This window comes from Cuculus canorus, chromosome 3 (assembly GCF_017976375.1).
Source record: "Cuculus canorus isolate bCucCan1 chromosome 3, bCucCan1.pri, whole genome shotgun sequence".
Classification (NCBI taxonomy): domain Eukaryota; kingdom Metazoa; phylum Chordata; class Aves; order Cuculiformes; family Cuculidae; genus Cuculus; species Cuculus canorus.
In genome coordinates, this window is record NC_071403.1 from 9,600,523 (window position 1) to 9,621,410 (window position 20,888).

At 37.7% G+C, this 20,888-nt stretch overlaps 1 protein-coding gene across 3 annotated transcripts in view; it reads right to left on the minus strand.

Annotated features, from left to right (window-relative positions):
• Window positions 1-7,614: 7,614 nt before the first annotated feature.
• Window positions 7,615-20,888, minus strand: part of BMP5 (bone morphogenetic protein 5) — a 56,357-nt gene continuing 43,083 nt past the window's right edge. For all 3 annotated transcript variants that reach the window (XM_054064014.1, XM_054064013.1, XM_009567773.2), the window contains 3 exons: window positions 17,129-17,205; window positions 15,206-15,316; window positions 7,615-11,521 (listed from right to left, as the gene is read on the minus strand). In XM_054064014.1, coding sequence (XP_053919989.1) covers window positions 11,372-11,521; window positions 15,206-15,316; window positions 17,129-17,205 — 338 coding nt within the window. In that variant the 3' untranslated portion in view covers window positions 7,615-11,371. The remainder of the gene's footprint in view (window positions 11,522-15,205; window positions 15,317-17,128; window positions 17,206-20,888) is intronic.

Sequence of the window (20,888 nt, forward strand, 5' to 3'; positions counted from 1 at the left end):
AGATCCTCCTTGGGCAAAGGCCCCAAGGAGCAAAGCCAGCAGAGTTTGCCATTCTCGTTATTTTACCTGTTCTTCATGCCTTCATGAAGAAGTTTAACATGCAAGTACAACGGTCACAGCACAAATGTAGTCACCAAAAGGATAACAGAGGATCGTATCTTTATGCATTTTCATTTTACATTGCGGCTTATTATTAATCATATCTTTCTGTGGGCGTCTGAGCCCTGAGAAGTGAGAAAAAATCTGAATATTAGGTAAAAAACCATAAGTGGACAGGTTCTGCCTTCTCATAATCTATTTCAACAGTGGTAAAACAGGAAAAGTAATGGGATCCCAAAGAGGGAAAAGAGTTCATACTGGGATTCTAATCAGATTTCCATCACTTGGTAGAAGTATTAACTTATACCATAAGTAGCTTTTTATCAAACAACAAGGTGAAGTTTAGAAATCATAGAAATTAGACACTTAAATTGAAAGTAAAACCCATGGGACTAAAAACTGGGCTCTCTGCATCTTTCCATTGTTTGTCACTGAGATATATGCTGGCTGTTGGATAAATTCCATATCCAGGTTTCCTATCTGTGTGCACAGCACTGTCATAAAGCTTCATTTTTCACTGCTACAGTGAGATAAGACTGTCAAAACTCCAGGTGATATCAGTCAAATACAATAAAGCTGCTCCAAAATGCACAAGCTGCAGACCTAGCCCAAGAACCAAAGCTTTGAGTCATATGCATGACATCTCAAAGCAAATACAGAGTAGCAACAAAATACAACTGAAGCATAATTGGTTTCGTGGAAAGACAATGCTGCCTTTTGACAATGTGTATTGGAACTGATACACATGGACTGAATGCCTGTGCTCAACAATCTCAAAATAAGGGCAAAACTTGCCTGAAGGAGGATAAGGCAGCCCTAATGCTTGTGCTACGTGCACAGTCCTTCAGGGAGAAGCTGTCTTATACTCTTGAACACACTATTCTGCATAAACTGCCTCGGAGCAGCCACAAGTCAGCCAAACACAAATGCATCTTCCGGAGAGACCTGGAGTTTTTTTTTCATCTGACTTTTACCTGTCTTCCAGGGAATTCAGAAAGCTTAAAGCAAAATGTAGAGCTGGGATCATCCTATTTTGTCCTGGCCTTTGCAGTGGTATTTTGAGTCCGTAAGCCAATTAATTGAACTCAACAGCACGCTGCTTATTAGAAATAGATTGAGTGAAAAAAGGTCTAACATGCTTTTCAAAGGCCAATCTGTATCTCAACAGGAAACAATTTCTTCACTTATGCATGCAAATAAAGCATGAGAACAATAAATGTCACAGTGAAAGACTAACAAATATGCAAATAACGACAATATCCACTAACGAATAGGTATCTAAAATCATTTTGCAGTAGCCAGAGCAGAGGAAAATGAAAGATGGCAGATTAAACAGTGATTCTGGAAAGGGTAAAATCAGTAAAGAAAGGTTGATAATGATTTAGAACCTGTAGAAACTCTTGTGGATTAAAGTAACACAAATACAGAAATAGGCTTTCGTAAATATTCTGTGGTGTTTTATAACACACTGATCAATAAGAACAGATGGTATTTCAGTAAAATGGACATCTGCATTGCCACTCTGTTTATAACAAGAGGTGATGTTGCGTTTCCTCAACTTCATTGTCTCTTGAACTTTGTACTCCCTGAAACCCACCTGTTTTGCCTGACCCTTTCTCTTTGCAGAATTTAGCTTGAAGAGCAATTTGAAGAAAATGAGAGGTGGATTTGTTGATCAGATCATGGAAAACAGTGATTAGAAAAGGTACAGAGGTATTCATATGAAAAGCAAGCAGTCAAACATATTTGCCTGCAAGGCTGGCATGATAACAGCAAGTATGGGGAGAGTTGTGCTAAGAAAACAAAAGAGACTGGTTAGAAAATAACAGGCTTTAGTACGGAAGCTGGTGATTTTTGATCACCATTTCAACAAGAATATGACCTAATGTGTGCTACTGCAACAGATGGAGGTGGAGATTGGAGACCTTGATGGGGGTAGTGGGGGCTGCACTTCAAGCGCTTAGATATTGAGAGGGTACACACGACAGAATCCCTAATGTAGGTGTATTGAATACACATTACAGTTCACCCATGCAAACGGGACTCCTCTAGGAAAATAGCTCCAACCATTTTAATTGATTTGAAGATCTACGTCTTTGTGCATAACAAAGCAAAAGTTAAACAAGGTTAAAACTTTGCTAGCTGGACAGTAAATACTGTAAATGTAGTATATATAGGAGATTTCTGAAAATACCTACTATACAATCTTGACCTTGGAAGACATTGGGAAGAGAAGTGCTGTCAGTGGCTCTTACTGATACAAAACTGAGCTAGCGTCAACAATGTCAATGGAATATTTTCTATTTTCATTTAATTCGCTGCGCATTTTCATGAAACATGCGTACATTTCAATATCAGACTGATGAAGTTAAGGAATTCTTGGCCCCGCACAGACGATTGTGCTGCTAAGTACCTAGAGCAGTTTACCACTCCACTGCATCTTCAGAGCTATGCATGGAGCAGTCACCTTTTTGCAAAAATAGGACCCTCAGAGATCCAATGAACCAAAGATAAAACCACTCAGCAGTATTCCTGACAGGTTGTTAGTCAGAAGATGGTGCTATTATAACAGAACTTCTAAGGCAACTGGAGCTCTACGTGAAACCGAAGCATATGAGAGGCTCAAGAGAAAGTAAACCCTGAGTGTAAATTGAAAGTAAATTCCAACATGAGTTGATGCTCAGCATTTCACTGAGTACCCCTTGTAGAAATGTACTCACTGAAAGACTTTTCGATTCCATGCCTTGGCTTCCCTGTACTGTTCACATCAAAGGGGAAATGCACATTAAAAAAGAAAAAACACTTTAAATTGCCATTCACAAACTTTTGCAAACTCATTTGGCTTTTACCAACCCACTTCAGTGACTCTCAAATGATCAAGAACATTTTGTTTTATTTCTACACCATATTGTGCACCTCCCTCTCAAGATGTAGGTTCTGACCGAATTGCTGCTTGTATTGCAAATAACCTGGAAATGTGCAGTAATACAGTTGCGGAGCCTCTGGAGCAGGATTAGCTCAAGTATCTACATAGAAATGCTGTTCTGTGTCACATAGAATTAACCTTAGAAACACTTCCTTTTCTATTTCTAAGGGAAAAAATTGCAGGTTGTGCAACTTTTCATAAACAGAGTAGTAAATTTCCTGCAATGTGAAAGATTGAAGTGTGACTGTGAAAGAAAAAAAAAAGCTGTTGGTGGGAAAATGAGCAAACAAGAATATAATTACCAAAACATCTGGTTGCATGTAAATGAGTGCAGTAATTGCTCACATAGAAAATGGGTGATTAGAAATGCATGAAATTAGAGTAGTCCACAGGAAAGTTAATTGCAGTAATTGATATGATGAGTGAAATGGATTCTGCAGGCTTTGGGCAATGATGGAAACTAGATTGTAGAGAAAACAGCAGAACCAGTAAGCAGAGAACACCACAGATGAGTTGCACTGCCTGATAGAGTTCTCTTCCTTGCTAGAAAAGCCGTAGTGCTATTTTTAATGTCTATAATATAAAGATATGAGTTTACATAATAAAAATCTGACTGGGAATAAGTGTCCTCATCTTGATCCAGGTATGTTAATGGCAGAGGTTATCATTCCTGGCTGCACTCCAGTACCCTTCTGAAGGATGAACTGAAAGAGTTTGATTAGCCTGACATTGCTTGAATGCTCAAGCAAACTGCTCTCTTGGAAGGCCGATAGGCCTTAATTCTTGGAGTTGGGGCAGTACTTCCTAACTAATGACTGTAGGGAGTGGGATATCATACCGCTGTATTGCATTTAGTTACCTAATCTAACAAAATTTAAATACATGCGTGTCACCTGATTGCTGCTTTCATGATTATTATTTGGCTCATTTCTTACAGGTTTTTTTTTCAACAGTAGAGATCAGTTAAAGGGAAAGATTTGGAGGAATGAGAGGAAAACACTGTAGGAAACGTTTTGCAATGCTGCTTAGTGGTTCTAGAGGAAATCTAGAGGAACACTACTGCTTCTACTGCAGTGTGTATTTACATCAGGGGGAAAACTGAGAGAATTGTAAAAGACTTAGAGATAACCAGTGGAAATGGGGTGCAGGATGATTGAAGAGAGGGGTCAAATTCTTCCTTGCCAAAAATGAACAAACCTCTCTGAAAATGTTAGTGAATCTTCACTCAGAAACGCCAGGAGGAATTTTAGCCAGCGTGGGAATTTCATAAAGAATACTTTTCTGTTGTCTTGCATGTCTTTCAGAACTTTTCTGATTAAATGTAGGCATTTTCAGCAGCCTCTGTCGTGCTCCACTCTGCGAGACACCTCTCCTGTTTGCCTGCCTCGGATATGAAGATGCAGAGCTCCCAGGCGGCCCTTTTGTCTGGACTGTGTCAGAGGAGGGAACCCTGCAGCTTCCAGGCTCTTTCCCACAAATGTGGGAACTCACAGTCCCTGGGGCTGCTGGCTTCTTGGCAGGGTATGTCAGGTCTTTGCAGGAACAGCCCCTGCTAGGCTGATGGGGCTTCTGCAAGGTAGGGACACAGCTTGGGCTCCTCTCGTCCCGATGGCGACTTCACGGCATTGGTGTGGGCTCTTCAGAGGGGCAATGATATGTTTTAAAACTTTAAAAAAAACATTTTCATAATATTTTTTAAAACTTAGAACTGAAGTTTGGGCTTTTCCACATTCAGAAGGATTTGTAAAGCATGAAATTCTTTCTCCAGAACTTAAGTCATGGCCTTCAGCCATTTTTTTGTTGTAGGTGGGTGAGAGGAAAGGGTGGAAGCATAAGGGCTTGTTTATAAGGAGAAGAAATTTGAGAATTAAGCAGTTAATTTTATTCAGGCATGAATAATGTTTTTTATTACCTCACTGTCCAATACAGATTAAACAGAAAGAATCAAAAATATGTTTATGAATATTTCAAGGGCACTGTTAATTTTGACAGATTATGCGTTTACACCAATGTATCTAAGAATAAAAATCTGATCCTTGGCTATATGTCCCAAGGTAAACAATGTAGGTCCTGCTAACTAACAACTCTTTAATTTTTACTAAACAAATAGATTTCAAAACGTGAAAAGTAACTGGGCCCAGCAGTTTGCCACATTTTTTTCCTAATGGGAATCCAAGTTTTTTTACTTGCTGTATCAACTCTGGTTTTTAAAGAGGAAACCGATTATGATGTTTTCTTTCTTGCTAACTGCACAAATACTTCTCACAGGAAGGTTTCTTGGAACTCTATGCAATTACCCTCATATCTTTACCTACAAGAATTCAGTCTAAGAAACCAAGAGAACTTCCAAATGTGTGAAAATAAAAGAAATTAAAAAATGAGCAAAAAGATTTCTCAGAGATTCACATCCAATTAAACAAGTAACTAACTTGGCAGGTCTTTTCTTTGTTCCTTTCCTGCAACACAATCTAGGACAGGGCATTCCCTGTGGGAGCTGTTAGTCTTGAATAATAAAGCAGATAACATGCAGAGGTGGTTGAAAAGAGCCATTGCAGAAGTTAAGGGAGAAATCCTAATTTTGAAAAGGAATCCCAGTGGTGGATGCATAATTGGCCTGAATAAAAGGGAACACAATTTCTTGTGGGAAGTTGACCTGAGACAGTTCAGCAACAAAGAAAATAATGAGGCATGAAAAGCTTTGTTTTCCAATTAGATCAGTTTAGGGAGTTTGATATACGTGCCATGTTTCTCCACTAGATCTCGTTCAACTTTTGGTCTCTGTGCGGCTGAATAGCTCCAAGTTTGAGCCTGAATTTCTCTTTTGTGGAAGGACTTATGAGGGACAGAGATGTGAGAAAGAACTCTCTCCTAGTTTTCTCCTCACAACGTCAGTTAAAAGAGTTTTCTCATTTTTACAAGTGTTTCTGCTCACAAGTCAGCTGGAGATCCAGAAGAAACCGGGACAAGTTACACACAGAAAATCTCACTCTCACATCTCTGCTTCAATATTCCCCAAGAGAGCTATTCCCTAGCTCTCATATCTCCAGCCAACATCTGCCCTGAGATACCCTGCTACGGAGATATTAACACATTCTTAGTCTTAACGCATTGCTGAGCTTCCCACTGAGCAGGATGAAGATGTAAGGAAGAAAAGGGAGGGATGCGTCATTGCCTTCAACTCTAATGGTGTAGATTTATGACACTGTTAAAAAGATGCTGCAAGATCTTCTTCAAGCACATCTTGATTGGTTCTGTAGTAGGAGCTTTAAAATATAAGCACCTTAACACACGAAAGGTGTGGTCTATCGTCTGCACTCTGCACAGGCGCTGGTTTTATCAATCAGTGCCCAGATTTCCACCAACAGATATGAAATTAGAGAAAGTATTTTGTAAGAGCAAAGTATGGGTCCAGGTAACCCCTAAACTTGTCTATCATCCATTCAAGTTGTAAGCTGCAGGGGTGGGAATGTCAAGGGTATGCATCGCTCCTCTAAGAGTGTGAGACAGGGGTTAGAGCACCAGAGCACTGGAGATCTGTTTGTCTTCCCTGTAGAACCTATCATCTGCTCATGCCCTAGACAAGCCTCTCCACCTCTCTGCACCTGTAGAACAGCAATACTAATAGCACATACTTCTTTTATAAAGCATTAACATCTGCTGTAGCAATGGATTCGTTCATATCAATAGTAATAATTGATGGTACCCATCTGGAAGCAAAAAAGTACAAGAAGAGAACAGAAAGTATTTAGCTGGAAATATAGCAGTCAGGAGAAGTGTCTATGTCATGTGTTGTAAATATGGAAAACAGAATACAAAAGGCCCATTTAGTTCACATGAGATTCCCAATCCCTCATGTACCACGTTTAGCACAGATTTATTTGAATTAAGATGGCAAGAAAACCCCCTCTCGCTGTTTTCTGTTGGATTTTTAGTTTAGTTTTCTTTTGTTTTTAATCAAGTTCTTGCTCAAGCCATGTGAGTAAGAATTCAGTAACACACTGTAAATCACGGTTTGCAAGTTCTGCGACTGTAGATGAGATAGGAAAAGATAATGCTGTATAATTTACATGTGGCTTATTCGTCATTCAGGCACCACATGTCAGTCTCCCTACGTACAACTGAATCTGTGAGCAGAAAAGATGTTAGAGATTGTAAAGAACATAATTTTAAAGTCCTGGTGATTAAAATCCTCTGGTTATTGCTGAAACAGTTTAGAATCTTATGAGTAGAAGCCTAAACCATCTTTTTCTTTTTTAACCATCTTTGATTCTATGTACTGTGGTGCTGTTTCAAAAGAGGAGCTGACAAAAAAAGAACAGAAGAAATATGAATACAACCTTTTCCAAGTAAATGGTAGAGAAAGTTATATTTCAAAGTGGAATGTCTGACAGTCCATCACAATAACAAAAGATTTCTCAAAGCTCTGCATCCCAATTAAACATCCCAGTTAAACTTTTTCAACATCATAACATTATTTTAAAGGTATCAGGGATTGTAATTTGCTACAGTTGGTCAGAAAAAAAACCCAGACATCAGAGCCATTGTCCCAAACCCAATTCATAGGTTTTGGAGAGAAATAGATAAATTGCAATCCAAAAATGCATTATCTTTATATTGTCCTTAAGGAAAGTCTCAGTTCCATCAGAATATAAAGAGTAAGTAATGTTTTACAGTCCTGCAGGTGCCAACATACAAAATAAACGGCTATGCAGTCCTATTTAGCCTCTTCCTGCAGGTACCTGAACTCTTCATATGGCTGCATTTATATTACCTTCACAATGACTCAACACAAACGTGTATTTACCTAGAAATCTAAATGGGCCACTGCAAAAGCAAGAGTTGTAAAGAACATATCAGTCAGGTGTCCCTTTAGACATCCTTCAGATATCCTTCAGATGGATGTACAACAGGAGAAGGAAAGATCATCCTTTTTGTTTGCTAATGTTTACCTGAGCTACATCTGGCTGAGTTTTGTACTGATCGGATATATGGCCACGTTGTTAGCTTCTAACCAGCATTATATGAATTTAACTTTCATCGTGATCTGGTATCAAAATAAGAGCTAATGCAATCTGAACAAACATCTCCCACCACTGCTGTCTAATTAATGAATTTGAAACCTTTGGCAAAATTCAGAAAAACTCAGCTTTAAATATTTCGTGGAAATGGGCATCCAGACTAAGGAGAGATGCCCATCAGGAGGTCTAACTGAAGGAAGAGTGTTATGTGGGTTCACAGCTGAGCATATCACAGAACTCAGAAACGCTCCACGTTTCAGTCAGTCAGAACTCACCTTGTCTTGGGCATCAAAACCAAACTGGGAGAACTGCACACTTTTAAAGGGAGATTAAATCACCACTGCAATGCTATTCACACTGACTCTGACTTCCACTGGATGAATACTCCTAAGCCATAGAAGTGGTCACTAGTAACATCCAGTAAACATTTGATTTTGACCCCAAAAGTGTAGAATGGTGTTAACGCTATGAATATGTTAATGATTAAGAAATTCTGACCCATAAGATAACATTAATCCTGTACTGAACTGCTTCTGCTTTCCTGCTTGTTAGTCCTTTAGACTTTCCTGTTGTTAAGGATGCAGAAAGCTTAAACAAGCCTAGAAGGAATAAGGCTCTCACGTCCTAACCAATAATGGATTTGTCTTTGTAACTACGGAAATAAATATAGCTATATATACATGGGTATATATCTAATATAATTTAATGTAGTTACATCCACACTATATGATTTATATATTATATGCATGCATATATTATGTATAAATGTTTATAAAATAACAGACATTTGATAGGACCTAGTGAAAGAACAAAAAGCCTTGTATTAAGTACTCCTGGAGAAGGCTTTACATGAACAATTTTACTTTAAAACACATGTATATACTTATCCTGAGCATGCAGAGGACGTGGTGCCAATATCCTTTCTTTCAAACACAAGAGTGACCAGTTAGGGTTTTATGGAGATTTTTAAATCTGTTTCTACTTTCTAGTATATTTTGAGTGGAGAATTAACTTTTGGAAGTATGATTTTTATTAATGGTGTAGATGGTTCACTAGCTGCAACTTGAGTAATAAGATAAAAGTAATTTTACAAAAGTAATTTTACAATATATCTGTATTAAAAAATGAACTGTAACAAAATCTATCCATTACTATTGGTTATCTCTTGCTTTTACCTTTAAAAGCATGTATTAAGCCATTGTAATTTTGTCACGTGTCTCAGAAGCAAAATCACAGCAGAATAAAATAGTATTACAGGTTTATTATGTCTCAAAATATAGAAATATATTCCAACAGCATGTTTTAAAGAATAATATAATAATAATAAACTTCAGTTTCTTATTCTTAAAATGGTACACCATCATTTAAAAATATATTATTTAATGTACCCAAAATTTAGTTTCCATCAAATTCCATTTAGAATAAATTGAGTCAAAACAAAATACCCATCCACCCAAATTATACAGAAACCAGTAAATATCTTGAAGACAACCCAGGATGTAACTGTTCCAAAATGGTAATTCAGTTGGAGACATTATAATTTGCTATACACCCTTGCGCATGAACTGAAATTAAAAATACATATGTAGGTAATATCAGTATAAAATAGAGATGGAAGTGTAAAATGGAATTATTGTATGAGGGGAAAGAGCTCACAAGACTGAAATTAGAAGTACTATTTTTTTTTTAAATGAGTGTTTGCATAAGAGGGATTTATATGTTACTCCAATAGCAAGATAAAATAAATTAGTTTCTGCAAAAATAGCAGTTACACATTCACATGCATACACACAATAACACACACAGTGATCTATCAGTCTGTAATAATTCGAGTTTTTTGACATACACTTTAAATAACCGAAGAAGTCAGAGTTTCCATGAATAAACTTCCTAAGGAGAAATTGATATGTCCTATTAATTTTTTAACAACACTGAGAACTGTTTAAATGAAGCACTTTTAATCAATGTAATTAATGATAAAGGCATATATGATAATTAGGCACACTGTAAAGAGTAAACAGTATTTATTTCTCCCTTCCTTAACTCTAAAATAAAGGGATGTCCAAAGACATGAAATATGGTAATCTCAAAATAAGTATATGGGTAGTGGTGGTGAGAATGATAATGAGTAATTAGCTCTGCAATTCACAACCACAGGATTTGATTTGAGGCCAAAAATTTAGGGAGATCAAAACATATTTAGATGGATTTGAGAATTTTCAAAGTTATGATAGTTACTGCTAAAAATTAAAAAAAAAAGGAAAGATATCCCATCTTACATCTCATGATTTAAAGCACGAGAGAAAGTAGAAAAGCAAATGGGACAGCAAGTAGGCTGCAAACTACCCAGGGGGTCATTATGAAAGATGATTTTTATCTTCGCTGAAAAATACATCCGAAAGTAGGAGCTAGGTAAAGCAAAGCCCCTCCATACCCCGCGTTCTGTATGTTTTGTGTATATGGCAACTCGTGTGTGCAATGGGAAGGCTTGTGTGTTTGTTTTTTTCTATTTTACTTTGTGCTGTTGTTATAAAAGTACTTGCCAGAGCAGTGTAATAGATCCTAGACTGATATGAGTTGAGGTAAGAATGTTGTAGTTCAATTTTTAGTGTTAACTTGGAAAGTCATAGATACAGGCCAGAGTCTTGAAGCTTCAAGCCTTTTGCAAGCTCTGCAGCCCACAAGCCAAGAAGTAACAAACTCCTCCAGTTACAGTCATCTTGTTAAAGAAAATAGTTATAACAATTATGTGCAATCTTTTAACTTCTATTTTCTATGTACTATTTACTTACTTAAAAACCATTCAACATTTCACTTCTTCTAATGGAGCAGAACTTGTAAAAGAAAAAATATTTTTAGCCAAGCAGTTGTGTTTAGATTCTTCTCTGTGCCTTTTCTAAATAAATACCCCACCACAGTTTTCATTGACACAACGTGACCAAACATATTTTAGTTCCTTTAACAATATGAAGCAGTTACAGAAGTTCTGAAGTTTCTACCTTTAGAAGAATCTATACAAAGGCTTTACTTAAAAGTATTGAAATGAAATGAAATAGATTCCAGTACGGTCAATTGACAAATTAGTTTCTACTGCATAGTAAGGTGACCCATAAAATAAATGGTTTTGAAATTTTGCTCATACAAAAGAAACTATATACTTTTAAATAAATAAAAGCTATTATATACATTGCACTGTACATTTAAATGAGAGATGACATGAAATGGAATAAATTTAGGACTGCCTTTTCATCAGTAAGGCTCATATCTTGAGTTTATTACAATTCTGAATAAAACCTTCTGCTTTAGATTATTTTTTTTTATTATTATTCTAGTGGCAGCCACATGAACGCACCACCATATTCCTGTATTTTTTTAAAATAACATTGGAACTGTCATCAAAGTAGAGCACGGAGATTGCATTCAGTTTTGTTGGTGCACAGCATGGCTTTGGTACATGATCAGGGAACATCAAATGAACCTGAAAGACAGATAAATACATAGCTCATAGATCAAACAGAGAGGTACAAGGACAACGTCAGTGCAAAACATGTCTTTGCAATTCATAGAGTGCTGCGGCCCCAGATTTTCCTCAGTTAGCAACTTTAAAACACAGTTTGTATCCAGAAAGTTTCTCTGATTTCGATCATGTGAGCAGAGTTATACAATAACAGAAGATGCAGAGGCAAATGAGGAGAAGTAGCCAAGAGAGAAAGTGGGTTTTCAGAAGAAATTTAGAAAAGAGTTGGAATTAGGTGACTGCTCAGAAAACATTTTGCTAATACCATCTCTGCTGAGGACGGTGCTTTTAGCGTAAAGCACAGGCTTAAGCCCCAGGTCTCACCAGGACCCCACCATGAGCTAATATGCTTTCCCATGTCAGGGTCTCAGCGTGGAGGAAAGTCAGACAGCAAAAGTTGTGCAGGCAAAGGCTCAGACTGAAACTGTTCTCAGCCTGTGAAATGGTAAGATGTGGGTGCTCAGACAGCATGAACGTATTTTAAGGTCTTATCTAGGTATCTGTAGATACAATCCTACTTCCACTGAAGTCAAATTAATTTCATAATGTGGGTGCCAGCTGGACAGAAGATTTGGGGAAATGGCTGAGGCAGAGAAGGCTTTATGCGCATACATTAGGCTGAAATGTATCAATGAAAGGTTAAAGAGAAGGAAAAAAGTTTTGAACGGCATCCCAGAACGAACAAGATCTAGTGGAAATATTTGAAAATGGGGGAAATGCGAGTTCTTTGTACTTGAAAGAAGATCGGATGTAACATTCTACACACGCTGAAGACTTGGAAACTGGGGAGACCTGAAAAGAGGGACTTGTAATAGAGAGAGCAAGAGATTATTAAGGTATGGATGAAGATTTCAGCAGTAATAGGTTTCATTTGTATGTTAAGTCTTTGTAAATCTGTTCGAGGCATCTGTCTTGCAGTGATATAAGCCCGGAGCCTTTGCCAGACAACAGAGAACAGTCTATCAGGAAACGATTTTTACATAACTGTTACCATGAGAAGGTCTTTTGAAATGAGCAATAATAAATCCTGAAGTAGCAGTTTAGTAAGGGTTTAGACACGTATTTAAAAACAGTTTAACAAATGAATGGCAAAGCACTGGAGAAAAGAATGACTGTGCCTTGTCCAGCCAGATGTTTGCCCTGCGGTAACTCCTGGTTCCACCAGCCCCTGCCACCCCAGCTGGGAGCTCCATGGCCCTGCTAGCCCTGCGCAACAGCCTTTCCAAGAGTGAGCTTGGAAGTTGGTGTGAGTTAATCTGCTGCTCCACTAACTTGCATGACCAGGATGTCAGTGCTATTCCAGTGCTTGTCCAGAGGATGATGGCAGGTGGGAAAGGAGAAGAAGACGTATATAATTCATTAGATAGTCTATCTCATATTTATATGTATTTGTATCCTCTATCTGCCTAAGTTCACTCTCAGCAAAAAAGGGAGAGAGAAAGGTACTGGCCCAGCGTTTCTCCTATTCTTGTTACAAAAAGAAAAAAAAGAGTCAGTTAAGCTTGGAGGGGTACCAAGGAACAATTACTTCCCAACCCAAAGAGTGGGCTTTTTTAGAATGGTGTAATCAGTATGGCTGGGAGATGATTACATTTGGATTAGGGTGGGGTGTATGAATAATTGTTTCCCAAGCCATCCCCATGTGCACACCTTGTGTAAATCTGAATTTTGTATAATTTAAACCAGAAAGCAGTCAACTACTGCTATCTCATCTAATTTATGTGCAGCTAAAATTTAATTAGCTTCATGATTTTTTGGCTGCACAACTGAATGCATGTAAAGTACATGGAGAGGGAGGCACACAATTCCAAAAAGGCCATAAAAAGAAAGGAAAATTTAAGTATCCAATTTTAAAAAAAAAACAGGACAAACTACACAAATTTCTTAAGAATGGCAAATTAACCATTTTTTGAAAAGATAGACACAAAAGAGAAAGTAGAGCTGGGCAACTTCTTATTTAACAGTCCGTAATTGTAGGAGAGAATTCTAACCTAGGGATCTCACTAATATTTGCAACATTTCTAGACATCGTTTGTATAATACTAAACTATTGCTTTGCTGACCTATTTCTTTTCAGCTCAGGACTGTGTATATGTTGTTCTTCATAGTCTCCTAGGCACATCGCTATATCCCGTGCCAACTGGCATTTGCTGTTCCCTTTCTCCTGAACCCCTTACCACACTTCTATTTATTTCCAGCCTCTAACATTTTCCCTTCTTTTTGTAAATCTTGCTGACTTGAATTCCAGTAGAGGAATAATATTGCATTAGTGGCTCGACTTGGAAAAGTTGCCTAAATGAAAAGCTGAATGGAAAGGAAAGGTTCTCAGCATATGCTGAGATTTTAAAAATGTCCCTCTCACATAGAAACACTTGTCAATTTTCACAAGCAGAATTTGTTTTCTATCAGGAAGAAATCAATGTTTGTTTGTTTCTGGGTTTTTTTTTTTTTTTGGTGGGAGTTCTTGGGTTCGGGTTAGTTTGAATTCCCCCCGCCCACAAGAAAGGTAATAGCTGAAGGGGGAAGGTATTTTCATATATACGCTGATGAGTCTGTTCGTGGATGGTGATCGTATTCTTTGATTTTGACATAAAAAATCTCAAAATCAAAGAATATGATCACCATCCACGAACAGACTCATCAGCGTAGTCTGATGGTCGGGATACTTTCCAACTACCAGTTCAAATCAGAGAGAGCCTTGAGCCCGTGTTTCTTTAATTGCAGTTTGAGTGCCTTGACCTTTCCAGAAATTAATTAGGGATGGCAACGCTTTCCTGTCCTGATTTCATACTCCCACTCCCTCCTCGTGTATCATCTCTCATTCCTCTGCTTCTTAATCATTCTGCCAATACTGATGCTATTCAGAGCCGGTTCTTCAGCTGGCACAGATGAAAAATCACAACCAGGCATTGGACTCCAATAGCACATTTAGGCATAGTCTAAAGGTCTTGATTTCTGCAGGTGCTGAACGAATGCTGCTGGTGTAGAGGAGGCCTAGCCAGCTGCTTCATCTAAGATCATCTTTTTGGCTGCTCCAGTTGTTGCACAGGACTAACATAAGAACTCGCAGAGGCAGAAAGCTGGCTGCAAATCCCTTTTTACAAGTACCAGGCAGAGCAACAGATCCAAACACACTTATTTATAAATTGCATTTGTAAGCCAGGCATGACTGAACACAATTTCTGACATACGAATTCATCTGCTTGCAAAGCTTCACTTTAAATTACAGTTCAAGCATCTCTGCCAACAGTTGACAACAGCGGTCCACAGAGTGGCCAAGTGTCAACATTTCTGGAAGGTATAACATGTAGATGTTAACATGGAACTTCAATAAGCTGCAAAAAAACTCTTGGAAGTGAGACCAGGGGGCCCCTTTTGTTTCTGTCTACACAATTCTCCAGTAGTGTGACACAGGCTTCTTATGTGTTGTTGCATTTGAAATGGAAGGAAAACCTACCACACAGGACACTTTGGACAATTTGTCCTCTCTCCAGTATAATCAGCAGAGCATGTCTTTGAAATGGGTTATAATTAACACAGAAATAATCAAAATCCAATAGTTGTACAAAGAGAAGAAGAGACATCTCCTGTGCCAAGAAACTTAGAACTGCAAAATAGGCAACTATAACATAGGCAGAGGCATACCAGAGTCTGAACAATGGCGTGGTTTGTTGCATTCATGTGGGCATTGAGGGGGAAAGAACACTCTCCGTCACAGTAAAAGGCAGCGTAGCCCTCTGGTGCAATAATCCAATCCTAAAACAAGAACAAATAACCCCACTCAATTTTTTTTTTCTCACTTGGAGGATTTGAAACTATATCAGCGAATGAAGACTTATCCAAGGACTAAATAAACTTTGAAATGTGGCAGGTTAAATTGCCCTTTTTTTTGGTATTAAGAAGAGAAGTATTTACTTTGTTCATGAAAAACTCAGATGAAAATTAAATTCAACTTAGAAATCTGTACTGAATAACAACTAATGAGGCTGCAAGGGGCATTAAAGGCCCAAATAGGTTTGTCAAAATACTTCTCAGACTGAAAATCTTGAGCAAAAGCAATTAAAATGCATCATCTTTTTTTTCAGCATACTCAATACCAGTAATTGTATTATTATGCGAGACTTGGGGTTGCTAGAGATTACCCATTGGAATGTCACTGAATCATGCATTTTGAGTATTTCTATTAACACAGCATGGGGAAAAGACCACACCAGGGAAAATATTTTAAAATGTTAATGAAAACTATGTGTTTAATTTACTGAATTCCACCTCTGGCAGGCAAAGAAAATGGAGATCCTGTTGGAAGGGCAAGATCAAGTACCTACTTCCTGGTGTTCATTTCTTTTTATCTCATTTCACCTTGAGTTTCACTGATCAAATATTGTACAGTGTAACGTTGGCTTTCCAGCTCAAATTTTGAATTCCTCAAGGGTTTTTTTGGTGAATAAATAAATAAATAATCAATCAATTAATCTTCTTTTCATTATGGCCACTTTGAATGACTGATCTGAGCACCTTGCACACATTGGGACATATCAGAATTTTGTGTTTCAAAAAATGCAAAAAAATTGTGATACCTAGAAAAATCTCTGATTTACAGAGACAACAGTTCGTTTGCTCAGTAGTCTGAACTCATGCCAGTCAATACACCAAGCCTGCTCTGTGGCCATGGACAAAGTCATTATGCTCTGCAGATGTGGGAAAACAGTCTCTACTTCTCCAGGATGCTGTGAGAATAAACATACTACAAAATCAGGCAGAGTAATGAGGCCACACGAGAAACAGAGCTAGATACACAAAAGATGTTCTGTCACTGAAGAGATAGCACATTTTTCTCCTCGTAGAATTATTCTGTTCATGAAGAATTGTTTTAAAATAATTCAAAGAAACGTGAAATGCACAGTCAGCCATCTCTGAGTTCCTATCTACGTATACAATATATCTAGGTTATAGGTTGCTGGTAGCCTTGTTCTTTCTTTATAGAGAAATCCTTGATTTCCAGAAAGAAACACAGATTTATCTCTATTCTGTTTCCTTATAATGCCCTGCTTTGGTATTCGCTATCATTTACTACAAGTGCCACCTTCTTTTGCTATTGTATGTCAGGATTCCTAGATCTGTTTTCTCTAGAAATTATATAAACTTGGCTATGGTGTTATAAAGACCACTAAGCAGTGATCCAAGCTCCAGTTCCCTATGGATCCTCCCCTAGCAAAATCTCTCTGACTTGCAGTAACCAACATTGAACCGAGAATTCAAGTGCAAATTTCAAAATCTCCATTGCTCAGTGTAGAGATTTTGGTTTGATTTTTTTTCAGATCTATTCCTCTCTTGAGCAATAGATCAGATTTATCTTTATGTAAATGAATCCAGATCGTAAAGCCACTAATTTATGCAAAATCTTTGAAAGAACAGCCAAAAAAACGTAAATGCAAAGTGTATTTAAAGAATTTGTCTTTCATCAGTGAAATCCCAAATACCATGAGGAAAGCAGACTGTAAATAATGAAGGACTGTGGAATAGACTGTCCTGATTAGAAACAATAGGAAACAGCATTCATAACCATACCTGCCATCCTAAGTCTCGGAAACTCACGTAAAGTTCATGTTTCTTACATGCTTGCTTTTGCTCACTTGTGTTATAATCTACGGGAAGAAAATAATAATTAGAAATTCTTTAGAAGCTTTGCTGGAACCAACAAGATTTAGCTATTTTTGAGCTCCTGAACAGCCTTTACAAAGGAAAGAAACAAGTATACTGTTATTTATATTCCTAGGATTGTCATTTAGGGTTGGTCATAAAGCCAGTGTAAACTTGAACATTCAGAATCAGCCATGTCAGCCCAATACAATTACTGTACACAGACAAAATGATACATTCAATACTGGGAGAAATGGGTTTGCAGAATGTCTGTCTGCTCGCTAGCTGGGTACCAACTCTGATAATATGCAGACAGGTAATCAAAGGACAACAAGTGAGATCTTGCTTCAAGACATGGGGAAGTCGCCAGGTAAAGAACATAGCGGATTCAAAAGATAAATAACAGCAATAAAAATTGTCCTGAAACAAAAGAATTTTGCAGTCTGTCATTTAAACGTTAGCACGTTTTTTATTCTTTCTTTTTTTACCATATTTTCTGGAAAGAGTCACCCTTTCATGATCCTTAGTTAGTAATACTAATGTAAATAAATAGACTAACAGATGCTTTTTAAAAACCTGAATATTTCTGCACTGCCAAAGGCCAGGCAGAGCCTTCCGTACATGTTTCTCCAGAAAAATCTTAATCCTTGAAAAAAATGTAGTAGTTCTTCCTTATTGCCCCTGAGCCTTAGCACCCCAGAGCAAGTGCCCCCTAAGCTACTGCTTAGTGCTATTCTAGTGATGTCATCAGTGAGGCATGTGATGGAGCAGGGAGGACAGGCTGTCTCCTCCCATTCCGTTTAAAAAATGCTTAAAGTGCCTTTTTGGACCAAAATAACCATTCCAGCCAAAAAAAAAAAAAAAAATCCAGAATTGGCTGAAATTCACAACAACAGCAGAAAAAAACCCAAACAAACAGGGAAGACATTGAAAAAGAAACAAAACTTCCAACTTCAGAAACAGAATTTTTTAGGAACAGTTTTTTAACATTAAAAGACTTGAGGCTGAGATGGGAGGGAGTCTGTTTAAAAATTTCTGGAATATTAAAAGAACATTTTTTTCACATAAAATGGAAGACAATGCATTCTACAGTCTCTGAGATAACCTGTTGTAGTGTTTCACTATCCTTGTAGAAAACTCTTTCAAATACCTGGCCTAAACGAGCTTTTCTGCAAATTTGCCAACTGTTTCTTGTTCTGATTGGTTTCTCTTTAGTTTCTCTGTGTCTTTCTGAAGATACAGTGACCAATAATAAAAGCACTGCCAAGTAAGACAATTATTTCCTACAATTTTCAGAATATTTTCTAGCAGTATATCTCCGAAAAGCAGTTCTGCAGCAAAACCACACTGTCAAATGATCAACTTCACATCCATCTTTTATCTACTCCTGCCTCATCACCTTAGGATTATATTATACAGATCTATGAATAAAGAACAGGTTGCGGTTGAGGATCTTGATGAGAACTGCAGCGGCAACAACGATGATACAATGGTGTTAAAAGGTTCTAAGAGATCAAGATCAACAAGAAACCGAGATCAACAACAGCCTTGCAACCCCAGACTTGAGGAGAACAGGTTTTAGATAAACAAATGAAGGCTGAAGATTGCGGTTTTGCCAGTTTTCACTCAGTCGTGACATTTTCATGTTTAAGAATACATATAGAAGTTTTAGTACTAGAATGTAGCAGAGGTCCATACAGTTAAAAGAGGCAGGCTGGATAATAGGTATGTAAGTCATGGTATAGATGTATTCATTCTACCAATACTCTGAATTGAGTACAGGTTAACCAGCAGTGGATGAGCGATCACACTAGAACAGCTGATACAATGATCTACATTTCTTATGTGGATATGCATGTGCAAACCCTATGTATGAAGAAAGTGAGGCTTGGGCAAATCTTCCATGAATCTTTCATATAAGACCAGTGTTGTGTGTAATACATCTTTTCAGGTAAGTGTCAAATGTGATGTTTATAATAAGAATTGGCACCCAGGATCCAAATTCATATACTGTAGCTTCAAGGCCCATATGCTTATTCCATCAAGAATCAAAACCATAGGCTATTGTGGCTGAGAAAACACTGTTTCTCAGCTATTCAGGGACTATATCTGGGGTCCAAAGCGTGACACAAATCAATAAAACACAAGAAATTCAGTTATGTATTATTTTCTGATTTTATCTCACTGCATTATGACCAAAAATTATGTAGTTTTGTTTTTCTTTTCAGATGATGTTAAAAAAAAAGGCCAGCCTCTGTTTTAAGTAAGAGTTATGTGGTATACTTTGGGAACAAGTTGTCTTGTTTTGATTTGGTTTTCCTTTTATCTACAGTTTGACAAAAACACAACAGGGTAAGTAATAATATGTTAAATCCTGTGTTCCTAGCAGGCAGGTGGAGTCTGAATGCTAAGTTTAATTCTTTCTATCTTCGCATTTCATTGAGATCATCTTCTCTTGCGTTCTTAGCAACACAGGGATGTTGACTCCAAATCTGTCAACATTTGCCCAGCTGTTATAATAACTGACACATAGATTTTCTTTTCTTCATGTTGTGTTTGTGTATATCTTCATGAATAATTCAAACAATGTGTTGTCTGGTGGAAGAGAAGAACTGAGTTGTGCACTGGACCTTTCCTTTTTGACGTGCTGAGAATAGAGTAAGTTAATCGATGAGGTGCCAAACTTAACAAAAAAGGTTTAAAAAAGGAAGAAGGCATAAAACAAAAGGGAAAAGGCAAAAGGAGGATGGCAAAAGGCAAGGGTAAAAGGAAGGAGGAAAAAAAAGGGAAAAAAGGGGGAAAAAATTGAAAAGAGAGAAAAAGGGGGGGGAAAGGAAGACATGACTATAGGAAAGTTGGGATTGATGTACAGAGAGAAGTATAACAAAAGCCTGTGACATAGGAATGACAGCATACCTATCTGGTTCTGGCCACATAACCTCTGGCCACGGCATAGATGAACATTTTTCCATTGTCTGACTTGGATGCTGTAGTAATAAGATTGTGGGACGAGCTGAGAAACAAGGACTTACATCACACAATTACATTTGCCCATCATTGTGTCATTTATATCAACAGCATTCTCCATGAGGGGGTAGATGAGAATTTAGTACGGACATGCTGCCACGAGGAAGATGAAGGGAAGAAATCTTTGAGTTTTTCTTTAGTTTAAATATGAAGAGATGAATTATACTTTGAAAGTTCTGCTTGTTACTGGAAACTGTAGACAACTAAGATAATCAGCCTTCTCCCAGAAGCTTGCAGAGATACATCATATCCACTGCAATTGTACAATTCCTGGGGCTGGTAAATATGAAGAAAAGGTCACAGCTTTTCCCTGGTAACAGGCTCTTCCCATGGAAGGACTGCCTGCATTCTGCTAAGATGCCAAAAGCGGGGGATAAAAATGTGTTGTCTCCTTAATGGATTTTTTTTTGCATACTAGAGCACCTGGATAAAATCTACACATTGTCTTTGTAACTATCATTGTGCTCATCTGCGGATTTGAACGAGTATTGTTGCAATAGTTATTAAAAGGAAAAGTTTTTTTTAATTACTTATAGCATGAAAAGTCTCATTGCTGATCATGAATGGCACCCAAATAAAAGAAGTTCTCCTGTAATGTGGGGACTGTTGAGGCAAATTTTGAGGCAAAAGCATGGAAAAGCACATTTGCCATCGTGCAGGA